The sequence below is a fragment of the Stenella coeruleoalba genome, assembly GCF_951394435.1.
Source record: "Stenella coeruleoalba genome assembly, chromosome: 9".
Lineage (NCBI taxonomy): Eukaryota > Metazoa > Chordata > Mammalia > Artiodactyla > Delphinidae > Stenella > Stenella coeruleoalba.
Window position 1 is genome coordinate 100,550,899 of NC_137155.1, and position 19,546 is coordinate 100,570,444.

The 19,546-nt window shown below is 42.5% G+C and overlaps 1 protein-coding gene across 14 annotated transcripts in view; it reads left to right on the forward strand.

The window, feature by feature from the left end:
* The first annotated feature begins 10,585 nt into the window (after positions 1-10,585).
* The window catches only part of ACTR3B (actin related protein 3B), a 272,968-nt gene continuing 264,007 nt past the window's right edge, over positions 10,586-19,546 (forward strand). For 8 of the 14 annotated variants that reach the window (XR_013829939.1, XR_013829940.1, XR_013829941.1 and 5 more), the window contains exon 1: positions 10,589-10,756. Coding sequence is in view for 4 of the 14 variants with exons in the window: in XM_079932495.1 (XP_079788621.1) it covers positions 10,713-10,756 (44 nt within the window). In the remaining 10 variants the exon portion in view is untranslated. Of the gene's footprint in view, positions 10,757-19,546 lie in introns of all 14 variants that reach the window. The other 6 variants (XM_079932487.1, XM_079932490.1, XR_013829938.1 and 3 more) reach the window with 4 other exon arrangements.

A 19,546-nucleotide genomic window follows, 5' to 3' on the forward strand; every position in this document is an offset into this window, starting at 1 on the left:
TCTGCCATCAAAGCAGGGATGGCAGACAGAGGAGTTGTTGCCATTTATTGAATGCTTATGAAGTTCCAGGCACACTTTCTTGTCAGTTTATTTAATCTTCACACCATTTCTACATGGTCGGCCTTGTTTCCCCCTCTTTTACAGATGAATGTATTAAGTTTCAGAGAGGGTGAGAACTTGTCCAGGGTAACTCAGATTGCATGTGGCAGAGTCAGAACTGGAACCCATGTCCACTTGGATCAAGATCCCCACCTTTAATCACTACTCACACCATCTCTTGTGAAGATAACACCCAGAACTGCCGGGCTGATTGACAAGATTTTCTTCTTTCCGGAATGAAAACCAGTGACTATCATTGGACACAAGTGTCTTGCCTGATGAGTGTGTCTGATTGCTGCCTTGGAATCCTGGATCCACCACTTAGTTCTAAACTTGCTTCCTTATCTACAAAATGAGCATATTAACAATAGCACCAACCTCCCAGAGCTGTTTTAGGGATCAAATGAAAGTACTCATGTAAAGCATTTAACACAGTGATTAGTAAGTTTTTTTTAAATGTTAGCTATTTTGCACAGGGAACTATATTCAATATCCTGTGATAAACCATAATGGAAAAGAATAAGAAAACGAATGTATATATGTAAAACTGAATCATTTTGCTGTACAGTAGAAATTAACACAACATTGTAAATTAACTATATTTCAATAAAACAAAATTTTAAAATGATAGCTATTTTTATTATTAGACAGTTCCCCACGTAAATATGGATGGAGTTCCAAAAGTTCATTTTACATTCAGTTGTTTGGACTCAGAACATATGAAGAATATTAGATGTTCTATTTGATTACCCATAAATACCATTATTGTGTCGCTGGCAATGTATGGACTTAGATTTGCATCCCAGAAGCCGGGGCTCTGCAGGGTAAGGAAGGAGCACAGCACAATCTACTCTATCCCAGGGTTGTTCTCCTTGGAGGGGGCCAGGTCCTAGAGCCCTCAAGCTGCCTTAAGCCCTTCTTCTATGGTTCTGTGAGGTTTTCTGCTTCGATATTATTCTCTTCCTGCAGTAGTAATTAAATATTCAGTGCCTCTGGCAGTTGTCCAAACCTTAAAAAAAACAAACAATCCTCTTCTCCCCGCCACGCCTGCCCTCTGTGTCCTGCATCAAATATCCTATTTCCTCAGTAGCTGGCTCAGGAAAGCAACCGCTAATGTATGATGATCTGTGAAAGCCCTAAACCTCTTAACCGCCCAAGAGGTGTTTACATTTTTGAAGAAATGGAATCTAGAGTTTCAGGCAGCGACACAGAGAGCAATCCCAGAATCTGTAGCACTGGGATATTAATGATGCCCTTCTTACAATGTCGTTTTGAGAATGAAGTTCCCTCAGACAGGGGTAATGGGTCCACTATCTGTTTTCTTACATAATACCTGTATGACGGAAGGTACTTTGAGGCAGACCAGCTTAACCTGGAAGTTTGACCTGGGATCATCTCTCTTAAGCTGACCTTGTTTTCTTTATCACCTCTTTCCTTCTTCCATTCCTTAAACCAGTTTTTCTAAGAGCTCCTGGATTAAAAAAAAAAAATAGTTGTAAGGTAGACGGACTCTAGTAAAAACTGGGACCTCTGATGGGGTATGTGCTTGTTCAGTGACTAAGAGATTTTTGCTGTGTTAGCGGAACACAAGAAGGATATGCAAACCAGTGACAGAGTGTGTGGGTGACAGATAGCTGAAGAGTAAGGTTCCTGTATTGTCCAAGCTAAAATTTAGGACACATGATCTAAGTATAAATAAATTTATGGAGACAATGGGACCAAATAATTGAAACTGGGATGCACGTCAAACTTATGATAGCTGAAAGAGCTGGGCAGATAACTGGAGAGAGTAGTCTTGTGGTGCAGTGGGAAGAGTTTTGACATCTCTATGTCCCTGTGCCATAGGCAAAGACAAAGATGAATAACCCAAAGCCCCACCTTGCCTCTTCCAAACATAACAGAGAGTTAGTGACATCCTTTTTATGGCACTGGAGGAATGAAGAGCATCTCCCCTCTCTGCTCAGCTCCAGACCAGCATTTCCAACTGCTTCCTGAGCATCTTTCCCTTGATGTCCAGGAAGTGCTTCAAAGGGAACCTGCTGGTCCTTCTTTGACCTCAGTTCATGGCTTCCCCATACACAGAACCATACAAGCTAAATATAGCAATTATTTTGTCTTCCTCTTCCTCACTTAAAAAAAACAAAGCCAACTGGTCCCTGAGATCTTTTATTTCCATATTTCTACCACTGAAATATCTTTTCTATTCCTACTGCCATCATGACCCTCTATTTCAACTACTTCATTGGTTAACATCCTTGCATTCAATCTCATCCTCTCTATTCCCTCCAGACATACACACACACACACACTTTCCTCCTGCGAAATCTTTGGATATTTATTGTCTAGAATAAACTATAATGTCATACAATAGTGCTGAAGGTTTTGCGCAATTTGATTTCAGACTCTTCTTTCTAACTTCATCCCAACCAACGAACGTATCCTGCGTTGGCTCACACTGGACTAGTCATTTCCTGGAATAAGCCTCTGTGCCTTTGCAAATGCTGTTCTTCTTTTCCCACTTTTCATTGTTTTATTTTTAGATGTCTCTCCCCCTGTGAGGCTTGTCTTAGGTCTCCTGATGAGAATTAATTCTTCTCTTCTTGGCGTTCCCTACAATGTCCCCGTCTATCCTAGCATGTTCAGAGGCTGACATGTATACATTTCCTCCTCTACCCGTCCCCGCACAGGCGTTCATCTTTAGACCCCAATCACTTAGCCCACTGCCAGCATCTAAAAGGTACTTGCTAATAAATGCATAAAGTCAGAGCTGAAATTCAAACCAAGGGAATTTGGCTTCCAAGCCTGGACCTTTCACCAATACAGACTATTTATCTCTGAATCACAAAATCTTTAGCACCATGACAATAAAGTGTCCTTGGTCACGAGAGAGCTGGTAAGAGGACATGAATGATTCAACATAGCTCATCTCCACTAATGGAAAAATGTCTCAAATCTTAAGTATGAGTGACGATAGGTCTATGTCAATCCTTTTTTTTTTTTAATCCCTTAGTTATAATCCAAATAGCTGGAACAGAGCTGTGATTGTGGCCACAAAAATCTAAGGTTAAGAGAATTACTAATCAGAGGAAAGCAGTCACTGAGAATCAGGGCAGTAATGATATTGAACACTTTACATGTTACAATGCCTGGTATTTTTATAAGCTAATTTGAAAACTCAGAAAAATCCTTCCTTACAGATAAGGCAACTAAAGCTTAGAGATGTTAACTAACTCATGCAGAAACATATTTAAGTTTCTAAGATGAGATCTGAACACAGTTCTGAAAGACTTCAAAATTTAGCCTCTTTCCATACTCCAATAAACAAGTAAATTTAATTTTATACATTTTTTGTTGGTACAAACTAATACAACTAAAAATATCTGGATTAAGAATACAGTATAATTTTTATCTTAACTGATAGCTATTTCTTTTCTTTTTCTTTTTCTTTTTTTACATCTTTATTGGAGTATAATTGCTTCACAATGGTGTGTTAGTTTCTGCTTTATAACAAAGTGAATCAGTTATACATATACATATGTTCCCATATCTCTTCCCCCTTGTGTCTCTCTCCCTCCCACCCTCCCTATCCCACTCCTCTAGGTGGTCACAAACCACCGAGCTGATGTCCCTGTGCTATGCGGCTGCTTCCCACTAGCTACTGATAGCTATTTCTTATCAGTTATAATTATTGGGAACACAGTGACCAAATGTTTTTCTGCAAACTACTCTTGCTTAGAATTCATACTGTACCTTGATAAGTAAGAAGCACAAGAAATAGTAAGATAAGACATGGAAACATTGTGGTTGTGTGTCCAGTTTCAGGTACACTTTGTTGCAACCAGAGTTTCAGCTGGATGAAAAGACAAACTCAGCAGCTATGGGTTCTCACTTTGCACCCTCCTACCTGTCACTGTTCGGGTAGAAACTCTTTAAGTTTCCCCGCGCATCTTTTCCTGCCCAAAGGGACCAAGTCAATACCCAGTGAAGACATGTTGAAATGGAACAGTCTTGCTTCCTTTATTCCCTTATGAGTTCTGTGATGCTTCTAAAAAATGTTCTAGAATGAGCATCAAAAAGGAAAGGAGAGGCCCCTGGGAAGACAACTCCTCCAAAACCTGTTGCTTGTGAGATTGCACAATGGCGAGAAACGTTTGTACTTAGAGCTCTTGGCAGTACATTCCGTCCAGATTGCTTGGCGTCCAATTCCGCTACTCAGCAGTTTCATTCCGATTGGCAAAAGAATTAGATTTTTATTGGATATTACTCAGTCTCTAGAACATATAGTAATTGCCTAATGGGAGTTCATGGGCATTTGTTACTGGAAATAGAAAACATTCAAGGTGAAGAGCTCAAAAATTTCAAAGTGTATTTGAAATTATCAAAGGACTGGGTTAGGCTGAAGGACCAACTGCTGAGACTCCTTCTGGCTCTAACATATATTGAACCTATGCATACCAGATGCTGGCTTTGAACACTTTAGCATTTTCCTGTTTTCTCAAGGGCGCCTAAAGAAAGTGCCCAAAACAAAATTAAACTTTTAATATATCCTAATTTGAAAAGTACGAGTCTCCAGTTCTTTATTTCAGAGAGGTTTTTATAATATCTCCCTCATGGGATTGTTATGAAGATTAAATGTGTGATGGAGTGAAAATGCTTTGTAAACTAAGATACTGTTATAATTTAGTTTTCTCCACGAGAAGTGGACAGGGAGTAGTTACAAATAAAACCATAAGCCTGTTTAGTAGAGCAGAAGACCTCATTAAAATGCACGTCTGCAGACTTCATCTGTAGACTCTGACACAGAATTGGTGACTGATTCTGATTACAGCCGTGAGGAAGCACGCATCCTGTTTTGTTGAATGAATAAATGAAGTGGATTTGCACTGAAATTGGAAGGACGAATGAGCTTTGAATGGAATGGATGTAGAGGATGGGGTAGGTAAAGAAGAATGTTCTAGACTGAGGAGCCTGCACGAAGACCAGACAATAGCAATGGTTTGGTTCGCGGTCGGCTGTGCCCAGACGTGTCAAGGGCATCATGTGAGATGAGATTGGAAAGGTGACTTGGGAACAGATCATGGAGGACCCTGAATGCCAGCTTGAGGGTTTGGATCAAATTCCATAACAATAAAGAGTCATTGAAGGTTGTGGGGAAGGGAGACTGACATGATGTACAAACTTTCTGGGTTTTTGCCATGCTGCTTCTCCTAGCAGCATGATTCACCCCAAGATGTCTTGGATGGGCAAAACATGGCGATCGGCTGGCTGGCAGGAAGCTATGGAGTAGTTTAGCAAGAGTGACAGTAGGAGAAAAAGCAGGGTCATAGACACAAGGGATTGAATGAACGGCACAGGAGGGGAGCAGGAAGAGGCGTAGGGGATGGAGTTTTCCAGTCGGAATCATTGCCACGGGTGGAGGCGGAAACAGCAGAGTTGATCTGAATAAGGTCAGAGCTTTAGGTGATTTCCTTACCAATCTTGTGGTTTTATGTCTGTTACCAATTCAGCACACTCCGGCCAATCAACTCCAGCTTGGACCATTTTCTCACACTATTGCCAAGACCTCTGGGAGGTCCTTTGAGTGCAGTGACAGGCCCTTCCTCTTAAAGGAGAATGCCAGCTGCTTTCAAAGGAACGGGCCCTACTTTTTGGGTACTCCTTTCTCTATTTGTATGCTCATGGCAACAGAGAACACACAGATCGCTCCTACCCACAGCTCTGCAAATTAAGATTCACAGAGCTGCTAGGTGGGCAGTTTTTCAAGACAGCCTTTAGTTTTTGTGTTCTTTTCCCTTCTTGGCCCAGCACGACTAGTTAAATGCAGGAAATTAAGATCACATTGTCCGAGTGTGCCCTGACTAAATTCCATTAGATTGACAATCTCTGTAAGTCCTGATTATTTTGTTTTTAAATTGTCTTCATATGCATAAAAATGCATTGTAACCACCATCAAAAGATGTTTATTAAAAGTTCATTTGAGAGTGATGCTGGGTTATGCAGCCCTCAGGAGAGTAGGAAACGGTCACATCATCTGCCACGGAAGTGATGCTGAATTCTGTACAGGAAGCATTCCAGTTCCCCTGTTTCTGCCTTTTTGGGGGTTGGGGGAGGGGAGTAGAAGGCTATTGTTGGGTAGAAGCACCATAAAGAGATGCTCGTTCCTGCCACGGAAAGCCAGCTACTGATAAAACATTCCTCTCATTACAAGGAGACGGTAGAATTTTGCTAAGTATGTTGGAGGGAGCAAACCTTAGCAATATAATTAATAGAGACTGTACTTGAAGTGCTTCTTACAGAATGGGAGGTTTATTTCTCTGTTGGTGTTTTGGCCTTTGTCAAAAGGGATGCCATCAGTCTCTGATCTATAGGAGTTTATGATATAAGAAGAATAACACAGAAGAATGGGTTGTAATGTATAGAAAAAACAGTAAAAACACGAACACAGAAATTATTACATAACCTTTGCTTTTATTTGCTTTTGATGATGACAGCAAATAAAAGCACGTGTCATGTATAACTGAGAGGCTTAAAAATTGCTGGATGACTTTCATTTATTCAATAACCATTCACTGGGTGGCTACAAAATGCCGGAAGTGTCCGATGAACTAGAGACATAAAATTACACGAGACATAGTTCTACTCTCAGAGAGCTCCTGGTGTACCAAGGGCTATGGAAGCATAACCATAATGATGCCATCAGATAAGTGAAAATGTGGAAAGATGTAGGAGGTTCTCTGGGAGCCCAGAGGAGAGAGCGATTACTCTTTCTGGAAGTTGAGGGAAAGCTTCAGAGAGGGGGCAGATCTCCACCTGGGTCAGCAAGGATGAATTATTTATTTATTTATTTATTTTATTTATATATTTTTTTGGCCACACCGCCCGGCATGGGGGATCTTAGTTCCCCGACCAGGGGTCGAACCTGTGTCCCCTGCAGTGGAAGCACAGAGTCTGGAATGCACTGGACTGCCAGGAAGTCCCTAAGGATGAGTTATTTAAATGACAATTCCAAGCAGAGGCTAAAGGAGTGAAAAGGCATAGAATCAGTTAGAATATACGGTTTAATTAGGAAAATAGCGAGTGAGGCAGAGACTGTTGTCATTCCCCTTATTGCTCATTAAATCCCATTCCCATCAAGCATTGGTACCATATGCTTCTGAGGACTTGAAGCCTCGCTCCAGCCCAAGAGTATGGTCTTTAATAGTCTAAACCAATCACAGTCTATCAGTTCCCCTTACCAATGACTGTTTTTGGCATAGGCTGGTGTTATGAGTTGAACTGTCTCCCAAAAAGATATGTTGGAATCCTCACCCTGGTACCTGTAAATGTGATCATATATTTATTTATTTTTTTTTGCGGTACGCGGGCCTCTCACTGTTGTGGCCTCTCCCGTTGCGGATCACAGGCTCCGGACGCGTAGGTTCAGCGGCCACAGCTCACAGGCCCAGCCGCTCTGCGGCACGTGGGATCCTCCCGGACCGGGGCACGAACCCGCGTCCTCTGCATCAGCAGGCGGACTCTCAACCACTGCGCCACCAGGGAAGCCCAATGTGATTGTATTTGGAAACAAGGCCTTTGCAGATGGAATCGTGGTAAGATGAGGTCATTAGGGTGGGCCTTAATCCAATATGACTGGTCTTTATAAGAAGAGAACACCATCTGATGATGCAGAAACACACAGGGAGAACACCACGTCATGAAGAGGCAGAGACAGGAGAGATGCATCTATAGACTAAGGAACACCAGGGTTTTCTGACTTTCCTCCTAGAGTCTTTCGAGAGGGTTGGTCCTGCTGACATCTTTTTTTTTTGTGGCTGCGTTGGGTCTTCGTTGCTGTGCGCAGGCTTTCTCTAGTTGCGGCAAGCGGGAGCTACTCTCCGTTGCTGTGTGCGGGCTTCTCACTGCGGAGGCTTCTCCTGTTGCGGAGCATGGGCTCTAGGCACACGGGCTTCAGTAGTTGTGGCGTTCAAGCTCAGTAGTTGTGGCTCGTGGGCTCTGGAGCGCAGGCTCAGTAGTTGTGGTGCATGGGCTTGGTTGTTCTGCGGCATGTGGAATCTTCCTGGACCAGGGCTCGAACCCGTGTCCCCTGCATTGGTAGGCACATTCTTAACCACCGCAGCACCAGGGAAGCCCCCTGCTGACATCCTGATTTTGACCTTCTACCCTACTGTGAGATAATAAATGTCTGTTGTTTTAGGCTGCCCAGTTTGTGGTACTTTGTTACAGTAGCCCTGGGAAACTCATGGAGCTGGATAATGAAATGAGAGAACGCAGCTAGGGACTTCTAGGGACACCTTCCTCCCTCTCCTTCTTAGAAAAGAACCAAGATGGGGCATTTCTCCCTCTGTCTTTGCCCATTACAGTTATGGTGGATGGAGCGGCTGTACCCATTTCCACAACAGCAAGGGGATCTGTCTGAGCACCAAGGCCAGTCTGCAGAGTCTGGTAGAACAGAATGTACAGGCCCACAGTGATGTCATGGAATGGTTGAATTATCCTGGGATTTCTGGATTTTCTATTATATGAAATAATAAAATTTGCTATTTCCTGTGCCATCTTAAGGGAAAACACCTTAACTCATACATCAAGGGTTAGTGGTGTCTAGAGGAAATAATTGAAGTCAGGAAGTCTTTTGTTTACTACCAGCTACTGGCCATGGTCACCATTTCCAATAAGTCCTATGCAAAAGGGACACTCCCCCAAAAGGCACATCCTTTATTACGAGCCAGTTCCAAATTCCATTAAGGCTTCTTCCCTGGTGAAGGGGACGGGCCCATATATGAGTCTTGAGGTCCTCCAGGCCTTTGTATGTGTTTCCCATCCCAGAAACATTCTCCCACCCCACCCTCTCCACCATCAAGCTATTCTCCACCCACCTTCTGGCTTTCAGCTTAGACACCATTGCTTTGAGAAGATTTCATTGACTCCCAAGACAGGTTTAGGTGCCCTGTTAATGGCTTTCTGGTCACCCTGGACTTGCGCCAACTTGGATTACACTGTATTGCAACTGCCTGTTTACTGTTGCTATCTCTCACTAGACTCTAAAGTCTTGGGGGCAGAGACTGTAAATGTCCCACTTACTGTTTCATACCCAATCTAATACAAGGCCTGTCTCATAGTAGGCACTTGATAAATATGTATTAAGCGAATGAAAGACGTGGCAGTGCTGGCAGTCTGCAGTCTAGAGTTTACAACATTCTGATGACGGCCGTGGAAAAGTGGGGCTGGGCAGGGCTTTGGCAAAATACAAAGGAGTGAGCCTTTGCCCCCAGCCTCTGGGTCCTATACTGGGATTCCTCCACACTCCTGACCTTTCCTTTTCCTCCCACCTTCTACTTTTCTTTCTAGTTCCCTTTAAAAATTTCTAGATCTGGCTCTTATTTGAACTGAATAGGTTAAAAAAAAAAAAAAGGAATGATCATGGGTTACCTAGCATGACCAACTAATCTACTACTTTTCCTAGGGAAAAAGCAGTTTAAAAGTGCTTTTAAGGGACTTAAAAGCTGCTGGTCCAGTGGTAGGACTCCACACTTCCACTGCACGGGACATGGGTTCCATCCCTGGTCGGGGGAACTAAGATCCCACAAGCCGTCTGGCAAGACCCTCCAAAAAAACAAAAAACAAGAAAAAAAACCATGTGCTTTTAATACCAGTTAAACTACATGGAACTATGTCTCCAGAAAGCTCCTAAAAAATAATGTCAGGAATTTATTATAGGGAAGGAGGAGGAAGGAAGTGGGACTTTCAGTACCTTTATAACATAGTCGGTAAGTGGTTGCCTACTTTGATCCCAGGGTTCCAGTAAGAACTTTTGGACATCATCCCATCTTTGATACTTGAAAACATTTCCTATAATGATCTTGGGGTAGTGTTAACCCAATCTAAGGTCATTCATTCCTAAAGGCTGACCATGCGTTTGTTTTATAGGTTTTTCTTTTATAGAGGAAGGCATGCAGTGTTCTGGTAGGTATAAGAATTCTAACGGCAATTTTTTTCTTTATTCATTCAAAAAACATTTGGGTGCCTCCCATGAATGCACAAATACTGTGCTAAGCATCCGGTGATCAATGGTAAGATATTCGGGAGCCCTATCCTAGCGGAGTTTATATTCCAATGGGAGGACAGACTACAAATAAAAATATAAATTTGCTCCAAATGTTGTGAATGAAAGCAATAGATTGTTGAGATAAGAGAGTAAGGTGCAGGGAGGGCACCTAGTGGGTGATCACAGACAACTAATCTAAGAAGGTGACATTTAGGCGGAGACTTAAAGGATGAGAAGGAGTCAGCCTTCGGAAACGGGGTCACGTTCACCGTAAGTCAGTTAAAAATAGCCCGCAGGCTCTCCAGCAGCAAGATTGGACGTATCGGCAACGAGACTCCGCCGCCAGCACTAAAGATGGCGGACAGGGGGCGGGGACGGGGAAACGGGGCGTGCCCGCGCCGTGATTGGTCAGTCAGGAGAGGCGTCACGTGGGCTGAGGAGAGCATCCGGGCTCCCGGCAGAGGCGCTGCGGAGGCTCCCGGGAGCGGGCGGCGCGGGGTTAGCGCGGCAAGCGGACAGCGGCGGGACCTCCCGGGCAGCCAGCGTGGACTGAGCGGTGCGCGTGCCGAGCATGGCGGGCTCCTTGCCTCCCTGCGTGGTGGACTGCGGCACCGGGTAAGAGCTGCGGGCGCCCACCCCGCTCCAGCGCGGCCCCGCTCTAGCCCCGGCGCCGAGCACCTGCCCGCGGCCCGCCCCCTCTCTCACCTGGAGGCGCTCCGCCCGGGGCCCGGGTCTCGGCCTACAGCTGGGCAGGTTCGGGAGGCTGGCCCGTCTCCGCGCCCCGCTCCTCTCCTCCACGCCCGCGAGGGCCACGCGCGGAGCTCGCTCCCCTTGATGCGAAGAGGACCGAGGGGAGGAGTCGGGCCGGCTCGCCTCGCCTCCCGCCTCCTCTCTCCGCGCTCGGCCGGGGCCTCCCGGGATGCCAGGTTTCAGGCAGGCGGCTGCAGACCCCGCTGCCGTCACTTGCCTTCTGCCTGCCTGACGGTGTTCCTACCTTTTCACGTTCTTAAAAGGGGCCCTCGTTTTGGGTTCGCAAACGCATGCCATTTCTCCTTGCTCATGATTCTCACTTGTGGAGGTTTTTATATTCATCTACCAAGTTGACACCTTTTTTTGCAGCCTACTCTGCTCTCTTCCAGGAGTGAATGGTTCTCTCGGGCTAAGCTCTTGCTTTAGTTTGCATAGAGTTGCCTTTTCACTTAAAAAAAAAAACCAAAAAGACTCCATTTTGAAAAACAGAAAGTCTAAATCTGGGAAAGCCTGTTTGTGGTATAGTTTTTATTTCGCATTACTTTTGGGGTGAGATTGCTTCTTTTGATGTTGTTGGGATATGCAAAAGAGACCTTAGGAAATTTCCTGTACTTTCTTTCAGTGGCCCCCGCTTCGCTGGTTTTAGGAAGGTGCTCACCGAATCCGTCTAGCTGGTGGTCTAGAAATTCAAGCTTGCTTGCTTGCAGTGTAGGTGAAGTACCAAATAAAGTAGGCTGGAAGTATATTTAGCCTCTTAAAGATCTTTCAAGATGGGGTTTTAATCATGTTTTCCACAAAATATTCCATGGTATGTTCACCTTAGCCTTGATTCTTTTCTGTAGAGAAATGCACGTGGTTTAGTTTCCTTGACAACCTTGTAGGGGTGTCTCTTTAATTTGCTTCAGTCCGTCTCCTACGGATCGTTCTTTCCTTTTGCTGCTGAAGCCACCGGTGGTGGTTACAGGCTGGAAAAAAACTGCCTCTTTGCTTGTACTGATTTTCCTTTTTGAAATACACATTTGTACCAGAAGTTCCAGGGCTCTTTATTTTAGAAGTTGTTTTGCTATCCAAAACCCAAGCCCAAACCAGTATTGATATTAACCCCCCGCCCAGTTGTTGGCTTCCTTATTCAACCCCTCCTCCCAGGAACTGGTGTTCACCCCACACCCACCTGAGGTCTGTTTGTGTCAAGAGTGCAGGAAGCAGGTAAAAGAATTTTTCCTTCTCACATTTGCACGTGAGATTTTTTGTTTTTGTGGTTTTGGTCTTGTAAAACTATTGAAATGCAAAGCATTTCTTGGCAGAAGCAATAACACGTGCCCACAGGATTTGTCATACCTCTACTAATAGTAAGCTGGGGACCTTACTCATCATTCTTGCTGTAAATATCTAAAATGTGGTGCTCAGTTTTGACCTTTTGAGGTAGGTGGTATCTCACTTGGAGATGTAACTTCAGAATCTCTTTGTTTTATGGCCCAGTTATGTTATTGTCTTCAGGCCGTCGTAGGCTTTGGTGTCAGGACTTAGAAACAGTGGCCTGGAATCTTCCCAGTGGGTTTCACATGGACATGTTTTGTTGTGGAAACAACAGTGGTTAATGATAAATTTCCAGTGTCCAGTGTGTGGCCAGATGGAGCAGCGTGGAAGAGCCTAAATTTATTTAAGCTTGTTAGTAGCTCTTATATTTCCCATAGAGCTAAGTGGTTTTTGGATGGACTTTTACCTCAGAATACAATAAAAAGGGGTAAAATGCAGATTAAAAATAACTAGGACCAAGGAAAAGAATGGGCCTGGGGCGTCACCCTAAACTGTAGACCAGTGGTGCAGCCGACCGGCCTCACATTTGGCCTTAGTTTTCCTGTCTGACAAAATTATAAGAGGGTCATCATCAGTTATGTAATTCCTGTCATCGGGAAGGAAGAGAAATACCTGTTTCTCAGGTGAAAAAACTTTTCCTAGTACTAAATTCTAACAGAAAAATTCACACTGAATTATACATAGTGGACCTTAATGATTGAGTAGACAGTGTACGAAATAGTATTTTTTAATTGCAAATAAATTTCATCCTGGGAGCCTGGCCTCCTCTAATGAGCCCTGAGACCAGCTCAGTGAGCGCAGGCGAGCTGGGAGCCGCGATAATATGGACCACGGCTCTGTCTGCTCCGGAGATGAGGCTTCATTTACTTAAGTGAATTACTAGGCTGCTTAGTGTTCAGAGAATATCCCACAAAAACTGTAGTGTTACTTCTCTTAACTGAACTTTTCGTATTTTTGAAGATTTTTATATTTTTAAACTTACTTTGAAAACTGTCAGATCTACTGAAAAGCTGCAATAAGAGTACCAAAAAGCCGGCTGTATATTCTCTATCCAGTTTACCAACTATTAACATTTGCTTTATTGTTCTCTATATACTATACACATTGTTATTTTCTGAACTGTTTGTAAGTCGCAGACATCGTGCTGTTTTATACCAAGATACTTCAGTGTATCCTTTATGAAAACAAAGACCTTCTCTCATAGTCACAGACCAGTGATCAAAATCAGAAAATTTAACGTTTATGCAGTAGAGTTGTCTACTAAGTCTGGATCCCATGAATGGTCCCATTACGTCTCTGGACGCGCAGCTCTCTGCCCTCATCTGGCACCGTACACTGTGTTTGCCTGTCATCGTGTCTTTTTAGTCTCGTTTCGCTGGACCAGTTCCTTAGCCTTTTTCTGTCTTTCAGGACAGCGACATTTTTGACAGTCAGTTGTTATGGATCATGTTCCTCAATTTAGGCTTGTCTGGTGTTTCTTTCTGACAGATACAGGGTGTGTATTTTTGTCAGGAGTACCACAGAAGTGATGTCAAAGCTTCTCAGTGCATCACATCAGAAGGCTTTTCCCCTCCAGCTTTATTGAGATGTACTTGACACACAACATTGCATAAGTTTAAGGTTACAACGTGTTGATTTGGTACATTTATATGTTGCAAAATGATTATCACATTACGATACTAACACCTCCATCCCGTCACATAATTACCTTTTTTTTTTTTTTGTGGGGAGAATATTTAAGATCCACTTGTCTTGGAAACTTTCAAGTATAAAACATTATTATGAACTATAATCACTGTGTTGCCCATTAGCTCCCCAGAACTTACTCATCCCATCAGAAGGCTGGAGACAGTTGATGACATTCATTTGGATTATTTGGATACGGTGGTGTCGACTAGATTTCTTCATTGTACGGTTACTGTTTTCCCCTTTGTAATTAATGTCATTTGTGGAGAGATATTATGAGATTATGCAAATGCCCTGTTCTTCCTTAAACTTTCAGCCATTAGTGTTAGTATCCATTGGTGGTGATTCTTCTTCTAATGGATGATTACAGTCATGGTTGCAATATTGTGGGTTTTTTTTTTAACTTCAGTATCTTGTACATTTATTAGTTAACATTTTACTATAAGGATGCACTTTTCTGTGGCTCCCATTTATTTATTTATCGTCTGTATGGGTTATTATCTTGTTCAAAGAGTTATTTATGTCATTCTTACTGTATTCAATGGATTATGATTTCTTATTGCCATTATTTGTTTTGATGCTTAAATTGTCCAGATGTGGCCAGCAGAAGCTCATTCAGGCTGTTTCTGGAGTTCTTTAGACATGTCCCCGTCATTTTTTGAGCATTTTGTTATTACCAAAAGACTGCAACGTAGCCAGTGCAGTGCATTTGTCTTTTTGCATTTTTTCTGGAGCATCTCTGAGATAGGTTTCTAGAAGTGGGGTTTCTGGGTCAAAGGGTAAGTGCATGTGTAATTTTGCTAGACAGTGTCAAATCCCACTCAGTAGTGTGTGTCTTCACCAGCAACGTGTGAGAGTGCCTACGGCTTCTTACAGACTCACCAGCAGAGTAATTGCCAAATTAAAATTTTTTTTACCAATCTAGAAGGTAGGAAATGATATCTTATTATAGTTTTAATTTGAATTTCTTATATTATTATGTGGGAAGATGAGCATCTTTTCGTATGGTTAAGAGGCATTTGCGTTTCTGTTTTCTGTCTCTTCGTTTCTCTAGCTAGTTTTTCTGTGGGTTTTTAAGTCTTTTGCTTCTTTATTTTTAGAAGCTCTTTATGGATTGGGGTGTGGTGAGGGTCCCACAGACCACCCGCAGGTTCATTGATTTGCTAGGAACAAGCACAGGATGATAGTGAAAAGGTAAAAGCAAGAACAGCCAAGGAAAAAGGCACATGGGGCAGAGTCTGGAGGAAACCAGGAGCAAGCATCCGGAATCCTTTCTCAGTGCCCAGAGTTTTTATTGGGGGCTGGTCATGGCACCTCCTGCCTAGCACAGACCAGAATTCCAGAGTCCCAGAAGGAAGGCAGGTGTTAGCATAAACTGTATTTGCGGAGCAACAGGCTCCAGAGTCCCAGAAGGAAGGCAGGTGTTAGCATAAACTGTATTAATTTTATAATCTGCTACTTTATAAAATGCTCTTATTGTTTGTATGAATTTTTCCCTTGATGTTTAGGGTTTTCCAGGTACAGAATTTTGTCATTGGCAAATAGAGATTGCTTTCCCTCTTCCTTTCTGTTTTTAGGAGCTCTGATTGCCTTTTCTTTTCTTTATTTTGACATACTGCAGTGGCTATTGCCTCCAAATAATGTTAAATAGGAGTGGAGTTAGTGGGCATTATCCTTTTGTTCCTTACTTTAGTGGAATAGTTTCTGGTGTTTCTAAAATAAGTAAGATGCTGGCTTTTGGGCTGCTGTGTGTATGTACATACTTACACACGTATACAAATATATGTTAAGAAAGTTATACAAATATGTTAAGAAAGTATCTGTCAACTGCTATATTTTGGAATGTTATAACATGAATGAGTGTTGCATGTTGTATGATTTCTTTATAATAAATGGAACATGTGGTTTTCTTCCTTAGCTAGTTAATATGGTGGATTTCCTAATATTGAACCACCCTTGCATTCTGTAATAATCCCCACTTGATCATGCTGCATCATTTTTTGATGTGTAGGTAGATTCTGTTAATATTTTATTTAGATTTTCATGTCAGTATTAGTATGAATTATAGTTTAGTTTTCTGGTGCATTCTTTGTCAGATTTCGGGATCAGTGTTACACTCTCTTCATAAAACAAATTAAGAAGTTTTCTTTCTTTTCCTGTGCTCTGGAATAGTTTAAGTAATTTTGGGATTATCCGAGTTTTAAAGTCCTGGTAGAATTCCCCAGTGAAACTGTCTGAGCTTAGTGCTTTCTTGAGAGGAGACTCCTGCTGCCCTTTACATTTCTTCTAAGGCTGGTTAGACTTCCTACCTCGAGTGGAATCAATTTTGGTATGTTGTATTTGTCTAAAGAAAAATTCTATTTCATCTAGATTTTTCAAATTTATGTATGTACTAGTCTCATGATTTTAAAAAATCTTTGTTTTTATGGCTATTTTTCCCTTTGTTGCTCAAATTTATTTTGTTTTCATCCTTTTTTCTTTTTCTTTCTTTTTTTTTTTTTTGCGGTATGTGGGCCTCTCACTGTTGTGGCCTCTCCCGTTACGGAGCAACAGGCTCCAGACGCGCAGGCTCAGCGGCCATGGCTCACAGGCACAGCCGCTCCGCGGCATGTGGGATCTTCCCGGATCAGGGCACGAACCCGTGTAGCCTGCATCGGCAGGCGGACTCTCAACCACTGCGCCACCAGGGAAGCCCTATTTTTCTGTTTTTTTATTTATTTCTACTTTTATTTATTTCTTCTGCCTTCCTGTTTTTTTTTTTTGTTTTTGAGTTGGATATTAAATTCATTTTAATTTTCCCTTTATATTGAAAAAGTATTTAATTTTGGCTGTTATGTCTTTAACTACATGTATTCCTTACGTACAGGGATTTGGGTATAGTTTCTCATTATCGTTTTCAAGACATTTCTGTATTTTTCTTTTGAATTTCCCTCTTAACTCAATATTTCTATACTAGTATGTTTTAAAAATTTCAGGTAAAAGGGCCTTTTTGTTTTTAATTCTAGTTTTATTACATTATGGTCAGAGTGCTGTTTATATTCTATTCTTTAGACTTCACTGTGTCTAAGATATGGTCAATTTTGTGAATGTTCTGTATGTACTTGGAAAGAGGAATATTCCCTATTGGTATGATAGGAGTTCAGTGTATATCTGTATGAGCTGTCTTATTAATGATGTTATTTAGGTCTTCCAGTTTTTTTGTCCACTTACTCTTTAACTGAGAATAGTGTGTGAAGTGCTCCTATCACTAGTGTGTTTCTTGTTTATTTCTTCTTGCTTTGTGAAAGTTACTGCTGCCTTATTGAGTGCCTGCGTGTGTAGATTTGACTTACTGATTTTGAACTTCACCAGGGGTGATATAGGTGGGTTGTTTGTTGGGAAATCTCCTGGTCTTATGGTCTTTGGCTCTTTCCTTTTGAGCTGGTCATTTTCCCCAGAGGATATACTTCTGATCATCTGCTTGGAGGGTGGGGTCTGGGTGCTTGTGTTATGTGTGAGAGCTGAGTTGGGGGCAGAGGAGGGCGTGGGAGAGGGCCTCTGAGCCGTCAGCTTTTTTTGTATTCAGTCAGGTAACCCCTTTCTTTTCAGAATGGTTCCCGGACTCGCCCAGGCCAGGTGACTTGGGAGTCCAAAGGCCCTTGGCTTTACACTCTCTAGAGTCTGCTTGTGGGAATGCGGGGGTCAGGGAAGGGTGGTCACCCTGAGGTGTGGGGCGGGAGGGAGCAGTATCACCTCAGCTTCGTGTTTTGGGCCCTTCAGTCCTGGTTCCACAGGTGCCTGTGCAGCCACCCATTCCGGGGCTTTTCAGGGTCCGGGGTGTGTTGGGCTGGTTCTCAGCTTTGCCCACTGCTGGATTTTATATACCTCTAAAGCCACTTACTACTGGTCCTCTGCGATCCAGGGCCAGAATTTTGCTGTTACCTCCTCTTCTTTTCTCCCTATTGTTGTGGTTTATATATCTTAAAAAAATCATTTTGCTTTGGTTTTAGTGGGGCTTCGGGACAGAGTGAAATTAGATCATGTTTAGTCCATTGTTTTACCTTGGAAGTCAGAGTTCACTTGATAATGCGCCAAACCCACAAAGAGGCCACACATCATGATCTTATATTTACTAGCCATAGGGCAAAGAATGCTGCTGTAGAAGAAGAAATGGACAGGTATATAGGGTAATGTAAAATTTACAGATCAAATAGAGAAAAAGAAAAGAAAGGATATTGGATTTAGATAAAATAATTAATAAATTTGAACTTACATGTTTAACTGTGTCCTATAAACAAAGACTACCCTTTTCTGTATGACAGACAACCCAAGAAACGTTTGAAGAACTTGATCATATGTTAATATACAGTGTACAGTGTGGGGAGCATATATTATTTAGAACTCTATCATTAGGATCTGGGAGCAATTTTAGTTTTATCAAAATCATATTCTGGGGCTTCCCTGGTGGCGCAGTGGCTGAGAGTCCACCTGCCGATGCAGGGGACACGGGTTCGTGCCCCGGTCCGGGAAGATCCCACATGCCGCGTGGCGGCTAGGCCCGTGAGCCATGGCTGCTGTGAGCCTGTGCGTCCAGAGCCTGTGCTCTGCAACGGGAGAGGCCACAACAGTGAGAGGCCCGCATACTGCAAAAAAAAAAAAAAAAAAAAAAAAAATCATATTCTGAGTCAGTGTAGTCACTTTTTTAAAAACTGAAAACATCTTAGGAGGGGGTAGAGCTATTCTGGTTGAAGTTGGGCATTTGAGACTGGACCTCATAAGAGGTCTCAATCAAAAAAACCTCCCTGCAGGATACAGTTTCAAAAACATTGTTTTAAAATGTGACATTTCCACTTTCAAACATAAATTAATTGAGCTTACATTGTCACCTTCTGCTCTAGACACATGGTTGTAGGCGGGATATATATAAGTATGTTGAGTTGACGGTAGTCAGATTAATCCTCCTCACTGCAGGCAGTTACTGCTGTGGGCAGAGGGGCCTTTAACAAGAGGAGCGAAAGAAGTTTTGCACAAGGACCTTTTAAAATGTTTGGGGCAAATAAGGATATACTTTATTTACAGAAAGACATTGGAGGATACATGAGAATAGGATGGAAGGCGAAATGGGGTAGATGGGTGTAGGAGTGAGAGTGAGACTTTTTATAGGTACCTTTTTAGAGTGTTTGGAAGTTTGAACTATGAGAACATATTTGGTTAACAGGCAGAGTTGTAACTCCTGGTCTTGCTTTATGCAGCTATTGATCTGTTTCCGTATCTTCTGTCTGTCCTGATTTCCGTATGAGAAAAGGTCTCAGGTCAGGGGATGTGTGGAAGGTGGCACTGAGTTTGAGAATATGGCTGGCAGTCTGTAAGCTTAGTTTATGTATTTTTGAGAATGATGCTTGCCCCCACCATGCTGGCTATCCTTTGGGAAGATGGTGTTCAAATAAACAAACCAAAAATCAAAGCCTTTTAATATAAAAGTTGTTGATCTTAATTCCTTATGTACACATGTTTGGGAAAATCTGATTGATGTGTCTCTTCATGTATCAGGTATATCAGATGTACACAGAACTGGAAGAGAAACGATACAGAATTTTAGTATAGGGAAAGACTTTCAAGGTAGAAACTGCAAAGGAAATTATTCAGGAAAATAACTGGCAGATTTGATCACCT